Source organism: Poeciliopsis prolifica, unplaced genomic scaffold (assembly GCF_027474105.1).
Source record: "Poeciliopsis prolifica strain line A6 unplaced genomic scaffold, Auburn_PproV2 SCAFFOLD085, whole genome shotgun sequence".
NCBI classification, from domain to species: domain Eukaryota; kingdom Metazoa; phylum Chordata; class Actinopteri; order Cyprinodontiformes; family Poeciliidae; genus Poeciliopsis; species Poeciliopsis prolifica.
Genome location: NW_026562460.1, coordinates 933,165 through 960,531, shown reverse-complemented (window position 1 = coordinate 960,531; position 27,367 = coordinate 933,165). Strand labels below are relative to the sequence as shown.

Genomic DNA, 27,367 nt, shown 5'->3' with positions numbered 1-27,367 from the left:
TCAAAACAAATTCAGACATCTACAACACTATCATTCTGCATTCCTCACAACACATGATCAAAACACCACATGAGAAACAATACATGATCAAACATAACCGTTTGCTAAATAATAAGCAGCTGCTGTGATGATGTTTGTGTGTGTGCCTTCTTGTGCAATGGTGATATCTTAATTCTGATTATTTATTATTTGCAGTGGACAGGTTCTTGCCAACATATGGAGAGAATTTTAAGTGAGCTGCATCTTTGAAAATGTACCCTTTCATTTCTTTCAAATCAAAAACAACTGGCTCTGTATTTCAATGACAAATATGTCTGGTTTGCTACAACATTGTCGATGGACCTGAGACTTTCCTGGTCAGCGATATGTGCAGGGATTGAACTAGGCCCTGTAGGGGTTCAGTACTGCAGCAAGGACCTTGTGCTGCTGCCTGGCTCACAGGATAACCAGGTTGTGGGGTTAGGTGTATTTTGCTGATGCAACTCATCTACTCTGATGCCTGATGAAATTTTGATTTAATAAAGTCAATCAAGCAATTAGGCTAAAATCTCCAGATATCCTTCACATAGTCAGTTGACTATGTGAAGGATAATAAATTGACTAAATCAGAGTTCAGCCAAACACATTGATTTAGTGGAATCAAAACATGCATTGAAAGAAAGTGATCAAGCAACAGGATAGCTGCAGCCTTAAGAGATTGTAAAGGAAATGTCATTTAATAGTTTATAAATTATATAACTAGAACATTTTAAATGTAAATGTTTTTCAAATTAAAACATTACACAATGAAAATATTGTCAGATGTTAAGCAACCCAACAGAAACAACTTCCTAAATGACAAAACATTCAGTGTAACCCAAAGTTCTGCCTTTTTCTGTAGCTAGTTCTCTGCACCACCTAATGGAAGCAGCAAGACATTACAGCAGGGATGTCAAAGTCAAAACACCAAGGGCCAAAACACCAAATTTGCTACAAGCCGAGGACCGGACTGGTTCACCATTTATTAAAACATATTTAAATGATAGCACAAAGCCTATTGAACCAAGACCTAACACAGTGTATATTATTTAATAATTAAATAAATAAAGCAATATTTTCTTATAGATCTGTCAGTAATTTCAAGTGAAACAGTTTTTCAACAGGCAAAGAGACAAAAACAAACTTCCTTCAAAGAAAAATAGCATGTTCTGTACATTAAAAGAATAAAGTAATATTTTGTTATGACTGTCAGTAACCTCAAGGGAAAACATTTTCAACAGGCAAACAGCAAAAAATGTAATTGTTTTGAAAACGAAATATGCTTCTTAATATCAAGATAAATACATAAATTGAAGTGCATGTAGTATAAACTGAAAATTTATATTTATTCATATTTCGAAAATAACTAATTTACATTAAAAGCAACTTTTTTAGTTACTTTCAGCAGCTGCTAACACCAACAACGCTCTGTCACCTGTGAACCTCATATTGATCTTTGCCAATACTTAATTGGAAGTTATTTTATAATGATTAGATCAACAATGTGTCTCCACTTATATGGTTGAACTGAAGGGGAGATTGTTTAATGGTTAAAACAGTAGAAAAAAAAAACTTTAGTAATTTGTACGTTTTTGTGTGTTTCTAATGTCCATGTAAGCCTACAATTCGTGACCAGTCAAATTTACCAAACATTTCGTGAGAGAGCTATTGGTTAAAACTCATCATCCTGATGAATGTTTTAAACCTTTCATCTTTGATGGTTTTGTGTCTCTTACAGGTGAACCTGAAGATCAGCAACCAGTAAAAGTGCTGAGGGACACTGGTGTAACACAAAGCAAAAAAAATCATGTAAAGAAAGTTAAAGAATGGAATTAAAATTCATGACAGCAGCTGAATCATTGGTGTAATAAATTAGAAACCAATCCTGGCACTTAGTGCTTATTACTATCAGCTGATTTAGTGCGTATGAAGCAGCTGATTTAGTGCGTATGAAGCACCTAAGAACAGAGAAATGTGTTCTTTTACAGTTTTTGTTGTTAAACTTTTCATGGTTTGCATGTTTTAGGGGTTTACCTATTTATCGGCCAGCCAATTTATCTGCGCCAATTTCCTTAATTTTGGGAGATGGGTGATTGGCCAATATAAAACCGATCTAATCCCCTTATTTATCTACCTCAAAGGCCAAAAAATCTACCACTCTCCTCTTATTTCTCTGCTGCGAAAGAGATTTGACTGACAGATTCACCCAGCAGGTCACGTCTGGATGGTTGCAGTTAATAGTCACCCTACTTCTAAAGCTCAACTACTTTCTTGCTTTATTTAGCAATATTTCACTCAAAAAAATTGGTGTTGGCCAAAATAGGAATTGGCAAGTTTGACTTTAAAGTTTGGTAATCGGTGCTAAGCCAGAAAACTGCAATTGGTGCATCCCTACTATATTTAGCTCCAAGTATGAAATAAACTAAATTTAACCAGGCCCACTTGAAATTTCCAACCAATGACAAAATATTTCTTACACACACAAAAAAGTTCTGCACAGAACTCCACAAGCTGCCCTGATCTCTTAGACAGTCTTTCTCAAACTGCCGACCCGGACTACTGGTGGTCCACGAGGTGCTGAATATGAACCACGATTTATTTGCCGTAACGTGAGCTCAAAGTGTGACACAACAGTTAGCTAACCACAGGATTGTGTTTAAAAATAATGGAAAACTGGCTTAAAACCGGATTACTTTAGATACTGGTGGAAAGAAAATAACTCCAGGAACATTATATGATCAGAGGAAGCTAAGTTATAGATGCTGAGTGTCGTTCACTAGCAATTAGATTCCTTTGAACGGTTAGCAGTTGGAATCGCTCCAGTTAGTCAGAACTGTTCTTTGTTTTTTATGACTTTGCTTGGTAATTAGTGAAGCTCTGCTTTAAGGTCAACAGCTATTTTTGTTTTTATTTAGATAAACATATTAAATGAAATTAAATAAATACAACAAATAAATACAAATCCAAAGGAATTGGTTAATTATTTTTAGATTTAATGGTGCAGAAAAGGATTTTTTGTTTCTAAAGCAACTAAAGTCTATTTTTCTTTAATTGTGATTCTAAATGGTAAACAGCCCTAAATGTTATCAATGCACATGACACTTGGAAATAAAAAAATAATAACTTCTTTTTTTTATTATGTTAGCGCGGAAATACTTTATATGGAGTTGTTTTTGCGGGAAACATTCTGACGCCTGACTGGATCATGGTGACCTGATAGCCCTCTTCCCTTCCGTGCAAAGCATAAAGTTGGACTGAAATATGATTTGGGAAATAAGGTGTATAGATAGATAAGAACACAAATTTGTAATTGATTGACTTGTTTCAAGTTCACGAGGTCAATATGGTCTTATAAAGGTCCAATACACACCCAGTGTAAGAGCTGCAAGTATGCTGTGTTGAAAATAAGAATTTTAAATTAGCACAATCGTACACAGACTAACCTTTATGTTAAAACAAACTTAGATAAAGATCCAGGCTGGAGCAGCTGGTGATTCTCTGAACTTACATAAATTCTATAGGGAGGATTCTACAGAAAAAGAGAGACCTAGACTCCTTAACTGATCTATAGACAAGGAGTCTGTCTGCCAGGCAATTAACAAATTCCTAGTGTGGTTCAAAAGTTCACTTTTTATAAATAATTTTATCCATACTAGAATCAAATATATTTCTTTAAGCATGTTTTGAATTAGTTAGTTTTAGATCCAAACTTATAGTTAGTATTTAGCATTAGATTTTGTTTCAGAAAAACACGTTCTAGTTCAATCACTGAGGCAGAGAACGCTCCAGCTGCACGCTATAAATCATGGCCTGGGCAAGAGCCTGGTACGAGAAGATCTGGGTGTTTTTAGCAGGCCCCACAGGTAATACAATTAACATTACGACAGCCCCCACAAAGGAAAAACACACCTCCTAATGCATATATTTAAATTTAGAGAAAGGCACAGGCTTATAAAAGTTTTTGTTTGCAACAGAGAATTCGAATTGCTTTCTGCCCGAGTCCGCGATTCCCGGAAAATGCATTTTCTGTAATTGCTTTCTCTCTAAAAACTCGTGCAATTATTTCTGTTTTGTCATGTCTTGGACTTTTGGATTTCTGGGTGAGATGCTTATTGTAACATTCTGTTTGCATTTGAATTCTCTGGATAAACTCTAGATATCTTAAGTCTGATGTGATATGATTGCTCTTTCTCACTGCGCATATTGAGGCTCAAGAATCCGGGATCAGAGGGACGAATTAACGAGCTAAATCAAGTATAGGATGAACAATCTTTGAATTCTTAACAGCTGACGTAAAACCAAAGCAACACGTGCACAATCAAGTCTTCCCAATGCTGACCAACGGGATAACGGGAAGTATAAAAAGGGGTTGATGATAAGGAACGAGGAGATTTTGGGGAAAGACTTTTTGGAACAATGATTTTGTATTGATGCATCCGTGGCAGAAGTGATAATAAATCTCCCGACCCGTCGTGGCTGGCAGTGAAGGACTCGTCTCTGAGTATTATTTGTTTACTTATATAATCAAGGGTTTTGCACCTTACGATTCTCCAACAATTTCAGCCTGTTTGACATCATTAGAAAGCTTAGACTCCACACTTTCAGAATCTGATAACTCAAAATGCCCAACTCGACGTGTTCATGGCTTTGTCGTGACCAGGCAAATTTAAATTAAGTTTCTGTAAACAGTATAGGATGTTTTCTCATCCTATCCGTTTCAATAGGATGAGAAGTATGCTCTTCTCAATAGGATGAACAAAGAAAACAACAATACATGAGTTAAGAAACTAATATTTTTGTTTCAGGTTGCATCATGTATTGAGATGCGTTATCGCAAGGGCTTTCAGGTTAGGTGGTCCGTGACTGCTTATTAAATGGGTTAAGTGGTCCGCGCCCTGAAATGTTTGAAAAACAGTGATTTAGGATGATGACTTCTTGTGAAGAGCTTCAAATTGTTCCACAGGTATAGATGTTTCAAAAAAAACAAAGCACTAAAATGCTATGGTTGACATGATAAATGGCTTTGTACTTGCATAGCGCTTTATCAAGTCCAGAGGACCTCAAAGTGCTTCACGCTACAGTTATTAACCCATTCACACACACAGATGAATACAAAGCCAAGTTGTTCTTACCTTTCTACTTTTGCATTCAGGTTTTCATTCTCAGAACAGGCAGCCTGAAATAAAGGGGAATTCTCCATAGAGGGCTTTGCGCTGCAAACAGCATCTCCATCTGCTGAACTTGAAAGGGATTCTAAATTGAAAAAGACCACAATCGATCAATCAAATTTATTTGTATAGCACATTTCAGCAGTTCAAAATGCTTTACATCACAAAATTACAAAAATATGAAGTCATAAAAAATACCTTGCAGTCAACAATTCAGAAACCAGAAACAAACATAAAATTTTGGTGAGTGCCATCATCAAAATAATCAATGTACATCAAATATGTTGGTCAATGTTCCATTAATGATATTAAAAAGCATCTCGAAACAAGTGGATTTAGCCTTGATTTAAAGAAACTGAAGTTGCAGAGTTGACCAGCTCATTCCTGTTTAGGTCTAAAGATAATAACTTCAGTTTTTTTTTTCTATTCAGCAGGAGATGCTGAGGACATCTATCTGATCTAAGCATCTGTTCAGTGATTGGATGGGTTCTGAGTCAGCTGGTGATATCGTTATGTAGCGCTATGTATCATCCACTTTGCTAAGGTAAATGATTTCTTGTTACAACCTGAGCTAATGGGAGCAAATAGACATCAAATAAGAGGGGTCCTACATTAAAACTTGGGTTACACCGTATGCAACTTCTGTCCGCTTCGATGATAAGTTACTGAAACAAAGAACTTCAATAAGTATTCTGTTCTTTATGTAAGATTTGAACCAGTTGAGCATTGGACCGGAGACTCATTTGGCACACAGACCAAGGCATGTTCAGACTTGCCCACAAACTGTCCTTATTCTCTTATTGTATGATTACAGTTTTTTATATGCTACAACATTACCATAGATCATCAAACACAATCATCTTTTAATACATTCCTGCTTCAATACTCATTAGATCTTTATCATTTGTCACTTTGTGATTCATCATTTGTCATTATTGTTCATATTTCAATTACAACAAAACCTTTATGTAATCACCAGTAATCAAATTCAGAATGTACTCACTTTATAATCATTAATACATCAACATAATATACATTTTTATAATCATCAGTAAATCAACATACAAGATTACTCAGGCCATCATGATCTGTTTTCTGCGTGAACCTGGAAAGATCTCACTTCCTCGTACCAGTTTTCACGACAGCCTGAACTTGAAAATGTTCTTGAGACTTGGGTTAAAGTTCAGAGACCATGTGGCCGATGCCATGATTTCAGCCTTTGACTGTGCTGATTACTCATTACCCTCACCTGCCCTGAACTGCAAACAGCTGCTCGTCACCAGCTCAGAGCAAGATCGTCTGTTGCCCCAGTCACAATTTTCAAGCCTTGTCTCATGTTTCTAAGAGTTTTCTGGTTTTCTGATCCTGCCTGGTTTTTGACCACAGATTTTGCCTTGTCTTTTGGCTGCTGGAAGATTTCTGACCTCCTGTTGATAAACTGTGCCAGTCTCTGACCCTGCCTCCAGCTTGATGATTACTGGATTTTCGTTGCCTGTTGCCTTCCCGTGCATGACCCCGGATCGTTTCACAACTCAGCCTCTGATTGGTGGATTTTGTCCTTGTCATCTGTTTGTCAGCACAAACAGATGACAGCCCCAAGACCTCCCTTTGTCCATTCACCCTACTCTCCCCTCGGCTGGATCCCTCAACCCTGTGGATTCCCCCTTCCTGACCTACCAGTCTGACCACACCCCCTGCAGCCCCTTCTAAACAATTATTTTTTGTAATAAATACATTTGGTGAACCGTACTCTTGTGTTGGCTGCGTTTTGGGTTCTGGCTGATTTGGCTTTAATGTTACAAGCCGAGGTGTATCCACCGTGCAAATTCAGCTGAAAGTCAACTCAACTGCCCGCCAAATGAATGTTGACAATTTTAATGTAGGACCATCATGGTGTTCCAGATTTATGATAAGAAAAAGCCTGCCCATCAGGGCACGGACAACACTCTGTCAGCAACTCCCCCCTGCACTACTAGGAAAAAATTACAAATTTCTTACAATTTGTTGAAACAAAGATCGCTGAATATGCCATCGAACCAGACAATATTATAAATAAAGATGACGTGTCATTGACATTTGATATGCCTCTGACCAGCACTGTAAATAAGACAGGTGTATTATCCATTGCATGAAAACCAACGGACACAAGAGGACACATTTCACTTGTGTCCTGGGCTGCACAGCCTCTGGAAAAAAGCTCTCCCAACGGTGATTTTTAAGCGCAAAACTTTGCCAGAAACCAACTCCCGAAGGACATTGTGGTTAAATTCAACTGGAAAGGATGGATGCAATAAAATCTAAGGAAGAACTGACTAATGGAGTGCTATGAAAGTGCCCTAAAAGTGCCCAAGAGGATTTTCTTTCCCAGAAAAAAGTACTGATTGTTTGAACAGTATGAGGGCCCACAGCACCAATCAGTGAAAGTTGTGAGTATGATATGTGACAGCAGGAAGAGGAGCTTAATTTATTTAGAATTTCTTCTAGACTTTTATAGTTTTTTTGAAACAAAGATCACTTCAACAAACTATAAGGTTGTTGAATTTTGTAACAAACTCTATGTTTGTTACAAAATGTGTATGTGTAAACTACTCAACCCAAAAGAACCACTCAATAGATTAAAAAAGGCAGATCAGTAAACATTAAAACATTTAGTAATGGACCTTACCACAGGGGCCGCGTTTCATTGGCTGATGCCCATTCTAAGTCGTTGCACGGCGACCACGTGCGTGGCCGTCTCACAAACACAAGCTAATGTACATGCGTTAGTAAACAGAAGCTAACTTAGCGCTAGGCTACATTGCAGATCGGCAGAAAGGTTCTCCATTGTTAGTTGGATATTTGTACTGGTGATGTCAGGTATCCTGATTATATTTGTGGTCGTAGAATTCAGATATCCTAAATCAGAAGCAGAATGCCTTGCTTGGATCAAAGCTTGTGTAAAACCGCATGAACAGCTCAACAAGAACAAAGGAGTGTGTGCTGGGGTAAGTATTATTGATTTGCTTTCTGTCTGAAAAAAATAAAATAAAAAATCAAACGCACCCATCATGAACACCTTTTAGCTAAGTACAGCATAATGGCAGTATCCAGTATACTAATTCTACACCTTGATGCCTGTCTGCTACACAGCCTCATGTTAGATCAGATCAACATGTAATGTGTATCTGACATACCTTAAAGATTTTATTTTAGCATGAAAGGCTTGTGACTAAACTGTTACTCGTGTTAGCCACTCTAGCACCAAGTACAGTGTATCAGGCCTGGGCACACTCAAACATTTGCCAACAAACAGAAATTAACAAAAATTAACAAAAATCAGGTTAAAATTAACAAAAATCAGGTTACTGATTTCAAAAGTAACCTACAAAACGACGAATGCCCGACTTACCCAGCCTTGCAAGAACAATAAGCATCAGTGATCTTGTCCACAGCTATAATGATGCTGTTTTCCTCATCGACCAAAAGCATTTTGCTGTTCGGTGCATAATGATGGAGGCATCGTGGCTCAAACACCTTGACATCCAAAAAACATGACATGAACTTGTCAGTTCCTATGTCCAGAGTTATAGCTGATATTTGGTGAAAATCCGGCAGGAATGATGCAATAATGGACTCAGAAATACTCTACCAGTCCAAGAGGAAGACCCCATGTTTACATAGAAACAAGGCTTTGTTTGTGAGACTTGTGGCCACGTGAAATTTTGTAGGTCGGTTGCGGGTGGAGCTTGGTAAGGTCCATATTCTTCAGCATTTGTCATTCGAGCTGTCTGCCTTCATGTTTAGAGAATACATCATCAAACAGATAACCCTAACCCTTTGAAATGAATTGAGTTGGTTCAAAAGAACCAACTCAATTTTTGCTGTTATTCCTGGAGGTACAACAGTATTTGAAACCCCTAGACATCAGTGTGTATCGAGCAGTTAAAGCAGCACTCAGGGGTGAATGGAAGGCTTGGTTTACTAGCAGCAATAAATCCTTCACAAAAGCTGACAGCGAAGAACGTCATTTTCTGAGGTCTGTCAGTGGATCCTAACTGTGGAGCAGAGTGAATGAATCCACCATCACCAATGGGTTCCAAAGGGCTGGACTGCTGCGTGAAGAGGGCACCATAGCTTCAAAGCCAGCTTTACCCTGGGATGACAGTGACAAGGAGAGCAACACTGACATAGACAGAAAAGGTATGTGACGAAGCTGTTCTGATGGTGATAACTCCAACACTGAATAAGATGACTTCAGTGGTTTCAGTATACAGGACGAAGATTAAAAAAAACAATCAATAACTTTCATGTTTTGTTTGATCAGCACTTTTACTGTTACAGGCACTGTTCAGAAACTAATCAGTTCAGTTATATACAGTTATATATCTATAATTAGAACATTTAGTAATATTCTTCAGCATTTGTCACTGGAGCTGACTGCCTTCATGCTTCAAGAACAGCTCATCAAATGGATAATTCCAGTATGCATAAACATAAGCAATAGGTAGGAAGAACCAAACATCAAATAAAAACTTTTCTAAAAAGTGTCACTATTCTGACACTTAACAAGTGGAAATTATTTAATAATGTCCTATGTGCGCAAACTTCTGCCAGCATAAGACACTAGCATTATTATCATGACTGGCCATAATTGGGATTTAAAAAATCTAATCATTTTGACATTTATGCCATGTAGTCCAGGAATCTCTGCAGTCAGCACCATTGACTAGGGTAGTGAGTTCTAATTCCCATTGTAACGACTGGCTTCGTAAATTAATTATACAAATATGAGTGTGCAGGTGCCTGTCTCTGATTGGCTCCCGGAAGACGACAAAGACGCCCAATTGGTGGCCTCCCGGAGGTGACAGATATAAAAGCTTCAGACACGCACTTCCTGTCATCCATCCTCAGTTCATCTCAACTGGCCAGATTGTTTGTCTGTTAAACTATGTAAAGTTCTGGAGGTTGTAGGAGTGAGCTGCCGTCTATGTTTTATTAGTTTTCTCCTGTTTTTTTTTTAGTTAGGGAGGCACGTTTTTGTCATTTGGTTTCTTTACTTTCAATTAGGTAAGTTGGTTAATTTTCAGTTAGTTTCCTTTTGTTTGTTGTTTTCGGCATTAGCTCATATGCTCCACTTGCTGTAACATCGCAATACAAAAACACATCTCTTTAAAATAAATAATATGACAAAATGTTCAACTTCGTGTGTGTTGTTTCTTGAGATCTGAAGAGGATGGATCCTTCGTGTTATGACCTGACCACCCCTTGACGGTTCGTAACACCATTTATTTAATCTTTACATAAAGTTTTGTTCCATCTTGACCAGTGTGCAATTTCTGAGATGGAATCGAAATAATATTTTTTAAATTATTTTATCTTCTACCACATCAATCCAGCATTGTTCAAAATCTGTCAGTATTTTTACTCACCTAGTTTTTTATGATTCTGAAAATAATGCCTTATTTGAAAGCATCGGAATAGGTAACCATTATCCCCGTTATATTTGTTTCAAAGTTAACCAATAAGATTCCCCCATCAAGATTCATAAGTACAAAATCAACAGTCAGTTTTTCCAGATGCTTGTGTTGAAGAAAACACTGACCTTAATATCTTCCTAACCTTATCCCACACACCTAGGGGAAACAAAATTCATTTATAATGTGTGTGTGTGCATGGTTGTTTGTTCTGTCTGTCTCTGTGTTGCCCTGTGACAGATTGGCGACCTGTCCATTGTGTACCCCGCCTCTCGCCCGGAACGTTAGCTGGAGATAGGCACAAGCACTCCTCCCAAATCCTCTAGGAACAAAGATGTTAGAAAATGGATGGACGGATGATGGAAGTTTTCGCCTCAAATTTTTTCATCAAAAAAGATAGCCGCTACAGAAACAAAATTTTCTACAGAGCTTGTCTCCAACTATAACCATTATGTATATATATTGAACTTGATCCATGAAACTAGAGCAATAAGCTGCGCTGTCCAAAAATAACTCATAATACGTGGAAGCGCCAGAACACCTAAGTCTTAAGAGGGACAAAGAACTTTATCTCACTCTCTGGTGGCTGTTTTGCAAGGTTAATTTAGATATTAGTCTGTCCAAAAGTTTAAAGGTGATGTAAGGAACTACTACCGGGTGGGAGCTAAGAGAAAAAATAGCCACGGTAGCACATTCATCCTCATAGTTACCATGCTGCCCGCAAGAAATAGAGGGAGAATTTGCAATCTTTCCAAATCTTTTTTAATCTGAGATAACAGCTTACTATAAATTGGAGTTATGCAACTGTGACAAGTCAGTCAGGTGACCCCCAAGTATCTCAATTCAACTTTTGCCTAAACTTCACCTCTTCTTCACTTCCGTCCAGGAACAGCGTAAAAATAGCCACTCGGTAGAGAGGCTCCTGAGATAACAGGAGAAATTACTGAATTACTCTCATTCAGCTGATTGCGATTGCCTAACAAAAACCAGTTAGAAAAGCAAATACAAGGATTAATGAAGTAGAGGAACACAAAGGAGCAAACCCAGGAAGTTTGGAATTGCTAAAGTTACACATGAGTCTGGAGGATAAACTGGTGGACCTGGAGAGCTGATCTAGGAGAGAAAACGTCAGAATCTATGGTGGTCCAGAGTTGGCAGAAAATGACTGAATCCATGGTTACATTTGTCGAGACTGAAAGAGTGGCTCGGTCTGGAAGACAGCAGGCCAGACATGCAGATGAACGAGTTAATCAAATGCTGGGACCGAAGCTACCAGAGGGCACACCACCACAGTCAATCGTTGTGAGATTTCTGAGCTTAAAATACAAAGAGTACTTATTTCACAAGGCTTGCCAGCGTAAGGGATTTGTCTGGTGTGAAAAACAAAATAAATCTGGACCATGACTACCTACCAGCTATCCTCTAAAAGTGCTGAGAGTTCACCGAGGTTCAGAGAGGGACATGGTCCTCAGTTATGAAAGAGAATGTTATTCCTTTTCAGACACTCTTCCCTGTAAGAGGGGCCAAATGAGTTGGGTGTGGCGTGGGATGGGTGCTGGCCGAGGGTGGCGGCGTCTCAGGAGGGGGTATGGCACCAACACTGTTTATAGTGGCGATGGTGTGCTGCTGACCTCAACTCAGGACGTTGTGGGCCCGTGGGCAGAATACTTCAAAGACCTCCTCAGTCCCACCAACATGCCTTCCATTGAGGAAGCTGAGCCTGGGGACCCTGGGTCGGGCTCTCCAATCTCTGGAAATGAGGTCGCCAGGCTGGTTAACAAGCTCCTCGTTGCCACTGCCCAGGGCTAGATGAGATTCGTCCTGGGGTCCTTAAGGCCCTGGATGTTGTCCACAACTCTGCGATATTGTGTGGACATCAGGGGCAGTTCCCCTGGATTGGCAGACTGGGGTGGCGGTCCCCCTGTTCAAAAAGGGGGACCAGAGGGTGTGCTCCAATTGCAGGGGGGTCACACTCTTAAGCCTCCCTGCCAAGGTCTATTCAGAGGTCCTGGAGAGGAGGGTCTGTCAGATAGTCAAATCTCAGACTCAGTGTGGTTTTGGTCCTGGTCGTGGAACACTGGATCAGCTCTACACTCTCAGCAGGGTCCTTGAGGGTGCATGGGAGTTCACCCAACTGGTCTACAACTGTTTTGTTCGACCATGTCCCTCGGGGAGCCCTGCGGGGGTTCTCCAGGAGTATGGGGTACCAGGCCTTTTGACACGGGCTGTGAGGTCCCTGTATGACCGGTGTCAGAGTATGGTCCACATTGCCGACAGCAAGTCAGCTCATTTCCAGTGAGGGTTGGACTCTGCCAGGGCTGCCCTTTGTCTCTGATTCTGTTAATTACTTTCATGGACAGAATTTCTAGGCGCAGCCAAGGTTTTGAGGGGATTCCTTTTACTTGGCCTTGGGATCACATCTCTGCTTTTTGTTGATGATGTGGTAGTTGAAATTTGTAAATTAAAACATAGATAATCAGATAAAAATACTCAGTTGGTGTGCCTTTTGATTCAGCTTTTAAACCAAACAAGATTGATGGGAGATTTAGAGGATCCAAGAAGGATTAACCACTTACTAGACATGTCTGTATGGCTTGGAGCATTTAATACCTCTTCCTGGCAATAAGAAAGTGGTGAAAGAGCTGAGAGTTATCAGGACTGAGATTCCTTGCATTCTTGACACTGCTCACAGTCACTGTCTGTCCAGGGCTTGGCCAATCACAAAGACCCTTCCACCCTCTATATGGTTTGTTCTTCCTGCTGCCTTCTGGGAAAAGGTTCAGTAGCTTCAAATGCAGAACAACCAGATTCCACAACAGCTTCATCACTCATGCCATAAGACAACTAAACTACCGTTAATCTTTCTATTCTATATATTTATATTGATACTTTTTATTGTTATTCATTTTATGATTTAAAAGTACCACTGAGAAGTAGCTAGTACAATGAGCTCTGCAGATGTGCAGTTCCACCAGATGTTTGCTTATCGACGCTATCTACTGTAAAATGTATTTTTATTGATCTGTGTCCACAACTTATATATTCTCAATAAAATTCCACTTATTTTTGGGACAAATATTATTCACACTCCAGTGTTACTTGTAGAGTAAATTCTTTACTCTATAGAGTATATGCGTCCAGTTGGGAAGTTTATCAGCACATGATGAATTTCCACTGTTAAACTGATGACACCCAGCTGTATCTGCCCTTAAATTCTTATGAATCCAATCAGGAAGGTAGGTTACAGACATGTCCTGAAGACAAAATCTTCCCCCTTTTAGATTTTGTAAAAACATAAGTTGACAACTTTGGAGCAGAATCTCTGAAAAAAGAACTTCTTAGACAGTCACTGAATAAGTGAGCAATCATTCACACCTTTTGTTGCAGCTGCTGCCTCTCCAGGTTCATCGCTGATCATTTCCAGCCCAACGGGCACTGCTGGAACTGAGCTAGGATCTGTGGCTATGCTATCAGGTGGTCTGGTCTCGAAAGAATCCTGTGCATCTGTTGCAGCAGTATCTTCTACTCCTTGACAGTGCATCTGTAAGAAAACGGGAAAATGCGCACGTTTTATAGATTCAGCTTCCTTAAAGGCAATTAAGCAAAGACAAGAGAAAGAAAAGTTGTTCATATTTTTAGTTTTCATATCCGTGTTTCCCAAGTTCAATAAAATACATTAAAATTTCTGTTATGAGGATTGTTTTGCCATTTTCATGTGGCATAGATTAATCCACAAGCTCCCTAGTACTCACCACATCATGTATTCAAAAATAAACATATTGCCAAGATCAGTTAGTTCCTACTCAACCAGTGATTTTTATATAAGGTTATTTAAAAAAAAAAAAAAAACTGAAATTGTAACTTCTGCTGATGAAGTAATGCAATATATATATATATAAGATCTGAATATGCAAGATTGTTAGCTTTAATTAAATTGGTCATGTTTTGTTTTTAGAGTCTTTAAAGAATAGGAAAGACGTTTAATAGGAAGTCTGGGCCTCCCTACTTAGTCTGCTATCCCAACTCCAGATAAGCAGAAGAATATGGATGGATGCTGGCTGACATCTATGATGTTCATCTGCACATGCTGCTTGCTTTTAGTTGTAAATTATTCACATGAAATATGATTAGTCAAATTCAATTGATAGTATCAATGACCAAACGAAAAAATAGAATTTCAGCAAAAAACAAACAAAAAAATCGGAATTGAGCATCAAGACGTGCTGCATGAACTTAGCCATTGTTTTTTTTTTTTTTTCTTTTTTACTTTTGTGTCGAACCTCCAGCTACCAAATACTCTACATTTGGTTTTAGTTAACCTATATGTTTATTTTCATCAAGCCATCTTTTTAATATGTGTTGAAAAGATGGCAGTGTTACAAAGTAAATTTACCTTTTTTACTTTGTTGATTCTCTTCATCAGTTCATCAGGAGACACGCTTCCAGCAATGACCTCCAGAGGAATTCCAGTCACCCCGATGAAGAAGCTAGAGGGTATGCATACTACGGGATCTATAACAGGCTAATGAAGGAGCACAAGCTTTAACAAAGTCCTGTACTTAGATATAAATATAGTTACAACACATGTATAACACGTATTAAGCAACAAAGGATACAGATCTGGGAAAACTGGACACAAGTGTCACTGGGAAGAGAAAGTGATTCCATGAGGAATAAAATATACATTAAAGAATTTTGAATTTGTATGAACTGTGTAATAACATCTGTAGAGATAAAATAAAAAGCTTAGACAACACACCAGGTCCAGCTCAAAGCCAATATTTTATTAACACGGCCAACTGAGGTAATTCTTTTGCAAAATACAATGAATAGCCTGAAAAGTGAACTTGCAATGGTTCCAGGAGTCTAACTTTGGGCTATCAGAGTAGCTGAATAATTCACACAAGAATCAATCCCAAGTATGGCTGAGCCCAAGTCATTTATGTTGACCGAGTTATCGTTTATTACCCATAAACGATTATATAATATTGCAGTGTTCAAAGTGCTTTTATAGGCGAGACATTTGCTGTAATAATAAAATTTGAGTTTTTACAGTGTTGTTTGAACAAATTAACAAAAGCTGTTGTACACACAGCAAAGAACTAATATGTACCTCTTTGCATTGACCCTGATGGCCACACAGCAGTTCTGGGCAGCCTCCGAGACACTGCCATCTTCCCAACTGGACATCAGCTGCTTAGACTGTTCATCTTCCCCTGACAGAGTAAAATCACAGGCAGGATGGATTTAACACAGAACATGTGAACATCTCACAGAAGGGTGAGCTGAAAAATAAGTTTACTAAATTGATTAAAAAGAATAATTTAAATCAGACATCTAATAACTTTACATGTAAACTATACATCATGAAGACACAGACCTGCTGTTCTCACACAGATACAACTGTGTTTTATAAGTAATAAGCAAACAGTTTTCTGCCAAGTAACTACAGTTGAGGGAAAAAAAGTGTTACTGTTCAACATATCCACTCGAAATAAGTCATCTGACCTTTACTAGATCTGAAAATTACTTGAATTCAACCCTAAATCCAGAAGGACACATTCCATACTGTCTGTATTTATTACCCAAAATAAGCTGCAGCGTCCCGGCAAAGTCCTTTCCTGTATTACTTTAACAGTTCTATCACATGTATGTGGCTAGACTTCATCCGGCTCCCTTCTTTGGAGATGCAACTCTTCAGTTTTAAAAAATCTGACTGGGGTATTGTTTTATCATATTGTGCTGTAGATTTTCTGCTGTGTTTGGAATCATCTTCCTGAATTCAAACTAGAACTGCCATGGACTCATGTTTGACTTTGTGGAGGCAGCTGAAATAATAAAACTTAAAAAGAATTCAATTAAACTAAAATTAATTCATTTTTACGGAACAGAATTGCTGTTTACCTTGATCAGAGCCAATAGAAAGATGCAAAAGTTTGTTTTTTTTTTTTTGCAAAAGACTAAAGTTTAGGTCAACAAATCTAAACATACAACTTTGCATCTAATTTTTTGTCATCTTCAAAATTAAGTTCTACCCTATGGCCACCTATCACAAAAGATTTCAGTAAAATGCAAAAACATATTTAAAGCATTATTTTTGTAAAACAATTGTATAAACAACATATTACAAAAAAAAGCTTTTTACCACTTAGCTTTTTTTTTGACTGGGGAGAAATTCAAATTATATATAATTGTTTTAAGAAGAGAAAAAGCCTCCCTGTTCTATCACGCTCAACCAATCCAGGTAAAGAAGAGGCAGAAGCTTTAACAGTTTCTATTTCTATCCCCTGATTCCCTAATAAACTGTTTAGGGATGCCTAAACAGCCTTAATGCAAGTTTGTGACAAAAATGTGGAAAAGAAATCTGGTTGTAACACAATTCAAGTATAGAGCTGGGAAAAGACCTCACTGGGTTCCTCTCTATGAAGTCTGTCAGTTTAAGAGCCACAGCAATTCCAAATGTCTTAGTCACACAATGGAAGTGGAACAACATACTAAAAAGTTTGGCTAAGTTTTGTGCTTTTGTAATCTCAACATAAAAAAATAAATGATTTAAATATCTCACTCCATCTGTTCCACTCTGCATGAGTGACAAAATATGTGAAACTTTTTCATAATACTTGAATTTTATGAGATGTTGTATTAAATTGTTCACAAATAAGGAACTGGACACCTTCCCGAAGGGAAAGTCTTCGACGGTGTTTGAAACCCACAGTTGATTAAGAAATTCGTGGTGTCGGCTTGCGTAGGAAGCCATGTTTCCGAGTAAAATCAAAACAAGCAAAGCCAGCTGGTTCACCTGCTGCTTTACTAAGTTTAAGTTGAATTTGACGTCATTCTCGTGTCTAATTGATTTCCGAGCCAAACTAGAAGCAGCATTAAAACCAACCGGTTCGAACAAACAGCGAAACGTTGGACCGGGTTTATCAAACACCGAGAGGTCGCTTGCTAATGCCTGAAGGCTCTCACAACAACGTCCGTTTAGAATTATTTTACCACAGTTACCTTCAATGACAACGACAAAGACCAAACTGCGTTCTTTAGCAGAGTTTATGGCCTCAGGAATGGATCCCTCAAACCAAAGCATCGCTGAATATTTAGTTTCTAGTGTCTCAATTTGCTGTGACATCAGCAACAATAGAAGCAGTAATAGTGTCGCCTTCTTCTTCCTCCTCCTCTTCCTCTTCTTCTTGTTGAGTTTATTGGCGGTTGCCAACAAACCTGCAGTGGCATTACCGCCACCTACTGGTATGGAGTATGGTTCATATTGGTCTCGCTCTCTCTCTTTTTTTTATATCTCTCTTTTTTTATATATATATATATATATATATATATATATATATATATATATATATATATATATATATATATATATATATATATATATATATATATATATATATATATAAAAAAGAGAGATATAAAATATATATATATATATATATAAAAAAGAGAGATATAAAAAAAAGAGAGAGAGCGAGACCAATATGAACCACACCGAGAGGTCGCTTGCTAATGCCTGAAGGCTCTCACAACAACGTCCGTTTAGAATTATATATATATAATTATATATATATATATAATATATATATATATATAAAAAAGAGAGATATAAAAAAAAGAGAGAGCGAGACCAATATGAACCACACTCCATACCACTCCATACCACTCCATGTCACAGCAAATTGAGACACTAGAAACTAAATATTCAGCGATGCTTTGGTTTGAGGGATCCATTCCTGAGGCCATAAACTCTGCTAAAGAACGCAGTTTGGTCTTTGTCGTTGTCATTGAAGGTAACTGTGGTAAAATAATTCTAAACGGACGTTGTTGTGAGAGCCTTCAGGCATTAGCAAGCGACCTCTCGGTGTTTGATATATATATATATATATATATATATATATATATATATATATATATATATATATATATATATATATATATATATATATATAAAAGAGATATAAAAAAAAGAGAGAGAGCGAGACCAATATGAACCACACCGAGAGGTCGCTTGCTAAGACAACCAATAAAACCACACGATAGACTCCACACAACTGTTTAAGGTTTTGAAATTATATATATATATATTTATATATATATATATATATATATATATATATATATATATATATAAAAATTCCCTTCTCACCCACCGCGGTGGTTCTTATCCTCTGAGCTCGGGTCCTCTACCAGAGGCCTGGGAGCTTGAGGGTTCTGCGCAGTATCTTGGCTGTGCCAAGGACTGCACATTTCTGGACTGAGATGTCTGATGTTGTTCCTGGGATCTGTTGTAGCCACTGCTCCAGTTTGGGGGTTACTGCCCCGAGGGCCCCGATGACCACAGGCACCACTGTGGTCTTCACCTTCCAGGCCCTCTCCAGTTCTTCCCTGAGGCCCTGGTATTTCTCTAGTTTCTCGTGCTCCTTTTTCCTGATGTTGCAATCACTTGGTATTGCTACATCTACCACAACGGCTTTCCTCTGATGTTTATCCACTACGACAATGTCTGGTTGGTTCGCCATTACCATTTTGTCTGTCTGGATCTGGAAGTCCCACAGGATCTTAGCTCTGGCGTTCTCCACCACCTTTGGGGGTGTTTCCCACTTTGATCTTGGGGTTTCCAGTCCATATTCTGCACAGATGTTTCTGTACACTATGCCTGCCACTTGGTTATGTCGCTCCATGTACGCTTTCCCTGCCAGTATCTTGCACCCTGCTGTGATGTGCTGGACTGTCTCAGGGGCCTCCTTGCACAACCTACACCTTGGGTCTTGTCTGGTGTGGTAGATCTGGGCCTCTATTGCTCTGGTGTTTAGGGCCTGTTCCTGGGCTGCCAGGATGAGGGCCTCTGTGCTGTCCTTGAGTCCAGCTTTTTCCAGCCATTGGTAGGATTTACTGATATCAGCCACTTGGGTTATTTGCTGGTGGTACATCCCATGTAGGGGTTTGTCCTCCCATGATGGTATCTCTGGCACCTCAACCTCCGTTCCCTGTTGTCTGAGACATTCACTGAGCACATTGTCTGTTGAGGCTTTGTCCCTGATGTATTTATGGATCTTAGTTGTTTCGTCCTGGACAGTGGTTCTCACACTCACTAGTCCTCTGCCTCCTTCCTTGCGGCTCGTGTACAGTCTCAGGGTGCTGGATTTGGGATGGAACCCTCCATGCATTGTTAGTAGCTTTCTGGTCTTAATATCTGTGGCTTTTATCTCCTCCTTTGGCCAGCTAATTATTCCAGCAGGGTATCTGATTACTGGCAAGGCATAGCTGTTTATCGCACGGATTTTGTTCTTGCCATTGAGCTGGCTTCTCAGGACTTGCCTTATTCGTTGGAGGTATTTAGCTGTGGCTCCTTTCCTTGTGACCTCATCGAGGTTGCCATTTGCTTGTGGTATACCTAGGTACTTGTAACTGTCCTCTATGTCTGCTATTGTTCCTTCTGGGAGTGAGACCCCTTCTGTGGATGACCTTCCCCCTCTTTGTGACCAGCCGACCACATTTCTCTAGTCCGAATGACATCCCAATGTCAGTGCTGTAGATCCTGTGGTGTGGATCAGTGAGTCGATGTCTCGCTCACACTTGGCGTACAGCTTGATGTCATCCATGTAGAGTAGGTGACTGATATTGGCCCCATTTTTGAGTCTGTATCCGTAGCCAGTCTTGTTGATAACTTGGCTGAGGGGGTTCAGGCCTATGCAGAACAGTAGCGGGGACAGAGCATCTCCTTGGTATATGCCACATTTGATGGACACTTGTGCAAGTGGTTTGCAGTTGGCTTCAAGGGTGGTTTTCCACAGCCTCATCGAGTTTGCAATGAAGGCTCTCAGAGTCCTGTTGATGTTATACATCTCTAAGCATTCAATGATCCAAGTATGCGGCATTGAGTCATAGGCTTTCTTGTAATCAATCCAAGCCATGCACAGGTTGGTGTGTCGGGTTTTGCAGTCTCGGGCAACTGTGCGGTCTACGAGGAGTTGGTGTTTGGCTCCTCTGCTATTTACACCGATACCCTTCTGTGCCGTGCTCATGTGTTTATCCATGTGTTTGCTTATCTTGGCCGCTATGATGCCTGACATGAGCTTCCAGGTTGTGGAGAGGCAGGTTATTGGTCGGTAGTTGGGTGGGACTGGACCCTTTGATGGATCCTTCTGGATTAGGATTGTCCGCCCTTCAGTTAACCATTCAGGGTGAGTCCCACTTTGTAGCAGCTGGTTCATTTGGGCTGCCATTCGCTCATGGAGAGCAGTGAGTTTCTTTAGCCAGTAGGCATGGATCATGTCAGGCCCTGGTGCTGTCCAGTTTTTCATACCTGAGACTCTTTCTTGGACATCTGTCACAGTGATGGTTACCGGGGCTTGCTCAGGGAGGTTGCTGTGGTCCTCTCGTAGAGAGATCAGCCACTGTGCATTGCTGTTGTGGGACGCCTCCCTTTCCCATATGCCTTTCCAGTATTGTTCCGTCTCCAGCCTTGGTGGGTCTGCTCTGTTGTTATTGTTACCCTGCCATTGAGAGTACACCTTAGCTGGTTGAGTGGAGAAGAGCCGGTTAATCCTTCTGGATTCATTCTCCCTTGTGTATCTCTGTAGGCGGCTGGACAAGGCTTGGAGCCTCTGTTTGGCAGTCTCGAGTGCTTCAGGTATGGGCATCTGCCTGTACTTTCTGGGTACTGGTCTTTTCATTGCACCCTTGTGGAGCTCTGACAGTTGGCTCACTTCCTCCTTGTTACCTTGAATTTAGCCTCTAACCGTCTTTTCCATGGTGGGTATTGGGTCTCATGGTTGCTCTTATAGCCAAGTATCTCAAGGATCACTGATGCTGAGTTGTAGATCAGCTCATTGGTTCTGTTATGGTGTTGGTAGGGATCGTTCTCAATGCTGCATTCACATTCTCAATGAGACTTTCTGATGGTACTTCACTCAGCCGTTGTAATTGGCGCCGGGGAGGCCTGGTTGTCATTCGGGTCATGATTCTCTCTCTCAGGTCAGCAGCTGTCTCGTTCAGCTCTGTTTCGCTCATTGGGGCCGTGTATCCCCTCACTGGGTGGGGACTTGTAGTTAAGTCCCCACAGTCCTGACATCCGGGTTCCTCCCTTTTGCCGTAGCATTTGTGTTGTATCTCGTCAATCTCAAGTTGTGATAGCAGTTGCCGTTTGCGGATGTTGGAACACTGAGCTACTAGTTGTTTAGCGCTTAGTGTTGACTGGGGATGTCGAAGTAACCATTCCTTCCCCAGTCTTTGCATGTAACCTCTCTCACTAGGGTTACTTGAGTAGTAGCATTCCAACAGATCCACATTTTCATCTCTCGCCCATTTCCGTCTTGTTCCAGTAGCCCATTTGTCATCAAGGTGCTCTGGTTCCCCAACACCTGACGCAGACCTTGTTTGGCCGGGCGACGTCTGAGCCGGCATGTTACGCAACTTAGTATCTCTCATGGTATGAGGTAGGCAGTAGCTTGAAGGGTCTTGCCTAAGGACCCAGACTGGATTCGAACCCTGCCCTCTCGGGTGATATACTGATGCCTTATGTATTGAGCTATCCAGTCAGCTATATATATATATATATATATATATATATATATATATATATATATATATATATATATATATATATATATATAAAAAAAAGAGAGATATAAAAAAAAGAGAGAGAGCGAGACCAATATGAACCACACTCCATACCACTCCATGTCACAGCAAATTGAGACACTAGAAACTAAATATTCAGCGATGCTTTGGTTTGAGGGATCCATTCCTGAGGCCATAAACTCTGCTAAAGAACGCAGTTTGGTCTTTGTCGTTGTCATTGAAGGTAACTGTGGTAAAATAATTCTAAACGGACGTTGTTGTGAGAGCCTTCAGGCATTAGCAAGCGACCTCTCGGTGTTTGATATATATATATATATATATATATATATATATATATATATATATATATATATATATATGGATAGCTCAATACATAAGGCATCAGTATATCACCCGAGAGGGCAGGGTTCAAATCCAGTCTGGGTCCTTAGGCAAGACCCTTCAAGCTACTGCCTACCTCATACCATGAGAGATACTAAGTTGCATAACATGCCGGCTCAGACGTCGCCCGGCCAAACAAGGTCTGCGTCAGGTGTTGGGGAACCAGAGCACCTTGATGACAAATGGGCTACTGGAACAAGACGGAAATGGGCGAGAGATGAAAATGTGGATCTGTTGGAATGCTACTACTCAAGTAACCCTAGTCAGAGGGGTTACATGCAAAGACTGGGGAAGGAATGGTTACTTCGACATCCCCAGTCAACACTAAGCGCTAAACAACTAGTAGCTCAGTGTTCCAACATCCGCAAACGGCAACTGCTATCACAACTTGAGATTGACGAGATACAACACAAATGCTACGGCAAAAAGGAGGAACCTGGATGTCAGAACTGTGGGGACTTAACTACAAGTCCCCACCCAGTGAGGGGATACACGGCCCCAATGAGCGAAACAGAGCTGGAACAATGTATCGTTTATTCTATGATGCATGACTTTGTGTTTATGATGTAAAGCACTTTGAAATGCCTTGTTGCTGAAATGTGCTATACAAATAAAATTTGATTTGATTTTGATTTAATCAGCTGCTATATATGCTATACACCCATAATCAAAGGAAGATCTCAGGAGAGCCTGACAAACTCCCAACTGTGCGCTTCTTGAAGCTCCCAAATCATGTCCAGAAAGACATCTTAACAAATTATTCACTTTTTTACATTTATTTTGAACTAATTCTATGTGTTGTTTCCAAGTAATTTTTTTTAATCAAAGATGACACCTAAAAATCTAACCAGTTATGTAGCTTGTTCAAGCTTCTGATTATGAAGATTTACATTAACTTCTTTGTTTTCTATAAAAACAAATAACTGGACTTTGCAACTGACATTCTAAATCCCCATTTGTTTGCTCAACCTTCCACTTTCAAAATGGCCTCCTGCATCTTTTTCTGTAAAAAAAAAAAAAGCCACAGAACCCCAATATAAAGATTTCCCTGTACTACCATCTATCTCATCAAAAATGTCATTTATCAGAATATTAAAAAGAACTACCCATACTGCCTTGTGGGGTACTGTTCTCAACAATATATCTAGTAGAGAAAGCAGCCCCAACTCTAACTTCTATTTCTCTATCAAGGAGTGTGGTTCTCCTTTTTCTTCTAATTCCGTTATTATCAAAGGTTTACATTACAGTTGAGCCAATACTTTTAAATCCCAGATTTTAAATTATTTCGTAGCCGAAGCCAAAATGGCTATTTATTTAACTCAAATGGGCAAAATGCAGGCTGGACCTTAACTTGATGCCGTGGCTCTGTGGGAGTGTAACGTCAAGGCCAGGTTGAGGTTGAAGTTTTGTTTCCACAGAGCCACTGGGAATCTGAAGGGTTTTTTATTTTTTTTATTTTATTATTATTTTTTTTTACAAATATGGGTTTTAAGAGTGTTTTGTGTACTATTTCCGATCAGGGAGATCTAAAATATAAGAAGCTACTAATGTAAATATTTATTGTTTTTTTTTTTGTTTCAGTTATGTAAAAGTTTTATTGTTCAATATTTGTACAATAAATGTTTTGTAAAAAAATCTAAACAAAAATTTTCTTCTTGAAATTTATTGCCAGTTTGCAAGAAACCTTAGGTCAGCATTACCGCCACCAACTGGTAAGGAGTGTGGACCACATGACAAAAAAACTATATCCTATTATACAACTTACTCTTGTTTCAAAAAATCAAATATAGCCTGATATCCTCTGCTTCCTGAGTCCTTTTATAAATCAACAATATCAAATTTCATTTTCATATTTCTAAGATTTTTAATTAACTTGTTTCTCTGAATCAAATAATTTCTACAACTCAAAATAACATGTTCCACTGTCTCATCTTTCCCACAGTCGCATTTCCCTGTCTGATGTTTCCTTATCAAAAACAGTGATCTAGTCAATCCAATGTGTCTGATTCTAAGTCATGAAATAATTATCTTTCCTCTCCTGTTTCTTTCTGTTCTTCTCATTTGTCCAATTCTCTTTGGATTTTATAAAATAACCTTCCTTTCTTCTACCCATAACTTTTGCCACCTCTCTTTTGTTTTTGTTTTTTTTTTGTTTAATTCCACCCTTTATTTCTGCTATACTAAAACTAACATTAATATCTATCCTTACCTTGTTACCCATCCTGTCTGCCATTTCATTCCCCTTAATCCCGTGATGTGCTGGAACCCATACAAAATTTACTGTTAGTCCTATCATATTGATTTTGTAAAGTGTTTGTTGTATTTCAATTAATAAACCTGACTGATTATGTTGCAAACTGACTAATAAAGAACTAGAATCGGAACAAATGATTTATTTTATTGGTCTTATTTCTTCCACCGATTAAACTGCTCAAAGCAAAGCAAGTATTTCTCCTGTTTACACCTGTTTCCTCCTTTTCACTGCCTTACTTTGAAACTGTGGCACAATAAATGCTATCCCTACCCTATTAGCTGTATTTTTTAATGCATCTGTGTATCTTTGTATTTAGTTATAATATTTATGTAAGTGTTCCTGTACTATATATTTATTCATAATGTGAAATTCATCTTTTCTCTTCTTTTTTAATAATGAAAAATCAACTTCTGCATCAGGAAGGATCCAAGATGGCGCTGCAGGTAATGGAACTGTGACATATATCGAATTGATTTAAATGAATTTCATTAACTTTAGAGTTTATTATCCATCCAAAGCTCTTTAATTGTTTATTTTCCTTTTCCCAACCAGGTTTAAGCACATCTAATGTTGGATGATCTTTTCTTTTTCCTGAAACCACTGTGATAAGAGAATATAAGTCCTTTATTTTCCATATAAAATTTTAATCTTTCATTTATCATTCTCTCCACTATTTTACATAAGTTGGATGTTATCGCTATCGGCGGATAATTTTCTAGTATTGACTCATTTTTCCCTGGTTTTTGGATTGGAATAATCAATCAATCAATCAAATTTTATTTGTATAGAACATTTCAGCAGCAAGGCATTTCAAAGTGCTTTACATCATAACAAACACAAAAACACAAAGTCATCAATCATTACTTCCTTCCAACTCTTTGGCAATTCTCTATCCTCTCATTTCCAATTATACATTTCTAATGAAATATTTTTAGAATATTCACTTAAATCACTAACCATAAACATAACTAATATTATCTTTTCCAGGAGCTGATAACTTATACTATTAAGTTTTGTTATTGTAAAACATATTCAAATGTATCTCCCATTTGTTCTTGTTCTCTAAAATTGTCTTTTCTCTTCCTTTTTTTCCTTCACTGATATTTTCAGAACTATGAATTTTAACAAAAGTATTTACTAGCATATTTACCTTTTCTCTGTCAGTAACTGCTGTTATTTCTCCATCATTTAATATCTGATACCCACTCACTCTTTCAATCCCTCTCGCCTGGAATGCAGCTGGAGAGAGACACCAGCAACTCCCTTGTCCCAATAGGGACAAGGGTGGACAGATAATGGACGAGTGGATATCCACTTTGAATACTTTTCATTTCACTACTGTTCCTAAATGTTTCCAATTTGTAGACCTAAACCACAATTTCTTTATCCCTTTTATACAATACCTCTCTATATTTAACTTTATTCCAGTCACAATAGGATAATGATCACTTTCTTTAGTCGTTTCATTGATTTCTTGCCATAAACAAACATCTGCTACAGAATTTGAAACCAGTGTTAAATGAATTGCTGACTCTGTATAATCTCTAAAATGAATTCTAGAGAATTAATTTCATCATTTACACATATCAAATATTATTTCATGTATTATATCCCCATTTTGATGACTCCATAATGAGCTATGCCCACACCAAATAACTTTACCGTTTAAATAAACACCAAGTTCCTCCATTAAATCTATTGAAAATCTTTTACATGGATTATAGAAGTTGATTATTTTAAATTGTCCATTTACTGTCCATATTTCAATAACAATATATTCTAACTCTCTTCCTATAGCCAGTAGTCTAAATTGAATTTCCTGTTTTATGAATGTTATACAACCTCCCCCATATCCTCCCTCTCTGTCTCTTCCAATGTTTTAATATCATTTTAGAACAAAATCAAGATTTGGTTTAAGCCAAGTTTCCTGAATACATATAATATCTGGATCTTCTTTAAATTCTCCAATAAATCCTTTAAACTCTTGTCCATTTGCAATAAGGCTTCTGGTGTTCCATTGTAAGATGATGAGTTTCTGTCTTCCTGTCCTCCTGCCTGTCCTTCTGTCCCTAGACTCTTATTTACGTCCTTTATACCAAAAAACCTCTCTGCCCCTTTCACAATCATTTGGATTTTTTCTGTTTTGTGCTTTATTTGATCTATACAATTAATTTCATATACAATGAACAACAGAATCTTTTCAACTGTTAACTGTTTCAGTTTCACTCTGTCTTTGTTCTGGTGTTGGATTCGGCTGAACTTTCCTTATCACATCTTTTGGCTTCATCTTTTAGCAGCTTATATTATTAGTGACTTTAACTTGTTAAATTTCCATTGCTTTTCCTCTGACCTCACATCCTCCATAAGTCACCCTGTGTTGCCCTCCACAGTTACAACAATTTTCCTCTCCATTTTTACATTCATCATAATTATCCTCTCCTTCACACTTTGGACATCTTTGTTTTCCCCTACATGCTGCTGCGATGTGTCCATATCTCTGGCAT

At 38.7% G+C, this 27,367-nt stretch overlaps 1 protein-coding gene across 1 annotated transcript in view; it reads right to left on the bottom strand.

The window, feature by feature from the left end:
* The window catches only part of ubxn4 (UBX domain protein 4), a 45,218-nt gene extending 27,398 nt beyond the window's left edge, over positions 1-17,820 (bottom strand). The window contains exons 1-6 of the mRNA XM_055022380.1: positions 17,645-17,820; positions 15,753-15,855; positions 15,256-15,284; positions 15,033-15,151; positions 14,015-14,180; positions 5,151-5,271 (exon numbers count right to left, since the gene is read on the bottom strand). Coding sequence (XP_054878355.1) covers positions 5,151-5,271; positions 14,015-14,180; positions 15,033-15,151; positions 15,256-15,284; positions 15,753-15,855; positions 17,645-17,768 — 662 coding nt within the window. The 5' untranslated portion in view covers positions 17,769-17,820. The remainder of the gene's footprint in view (positions 1-5,150; positions 5,272-14,014; positions 14,181-15,032; positions 15,152-15,255; positions 15,285-15,752; positions 15,856-17,644) is intronic.
* Positions 17,821-27,367: the final 9,547 nt, after the last annotated feature.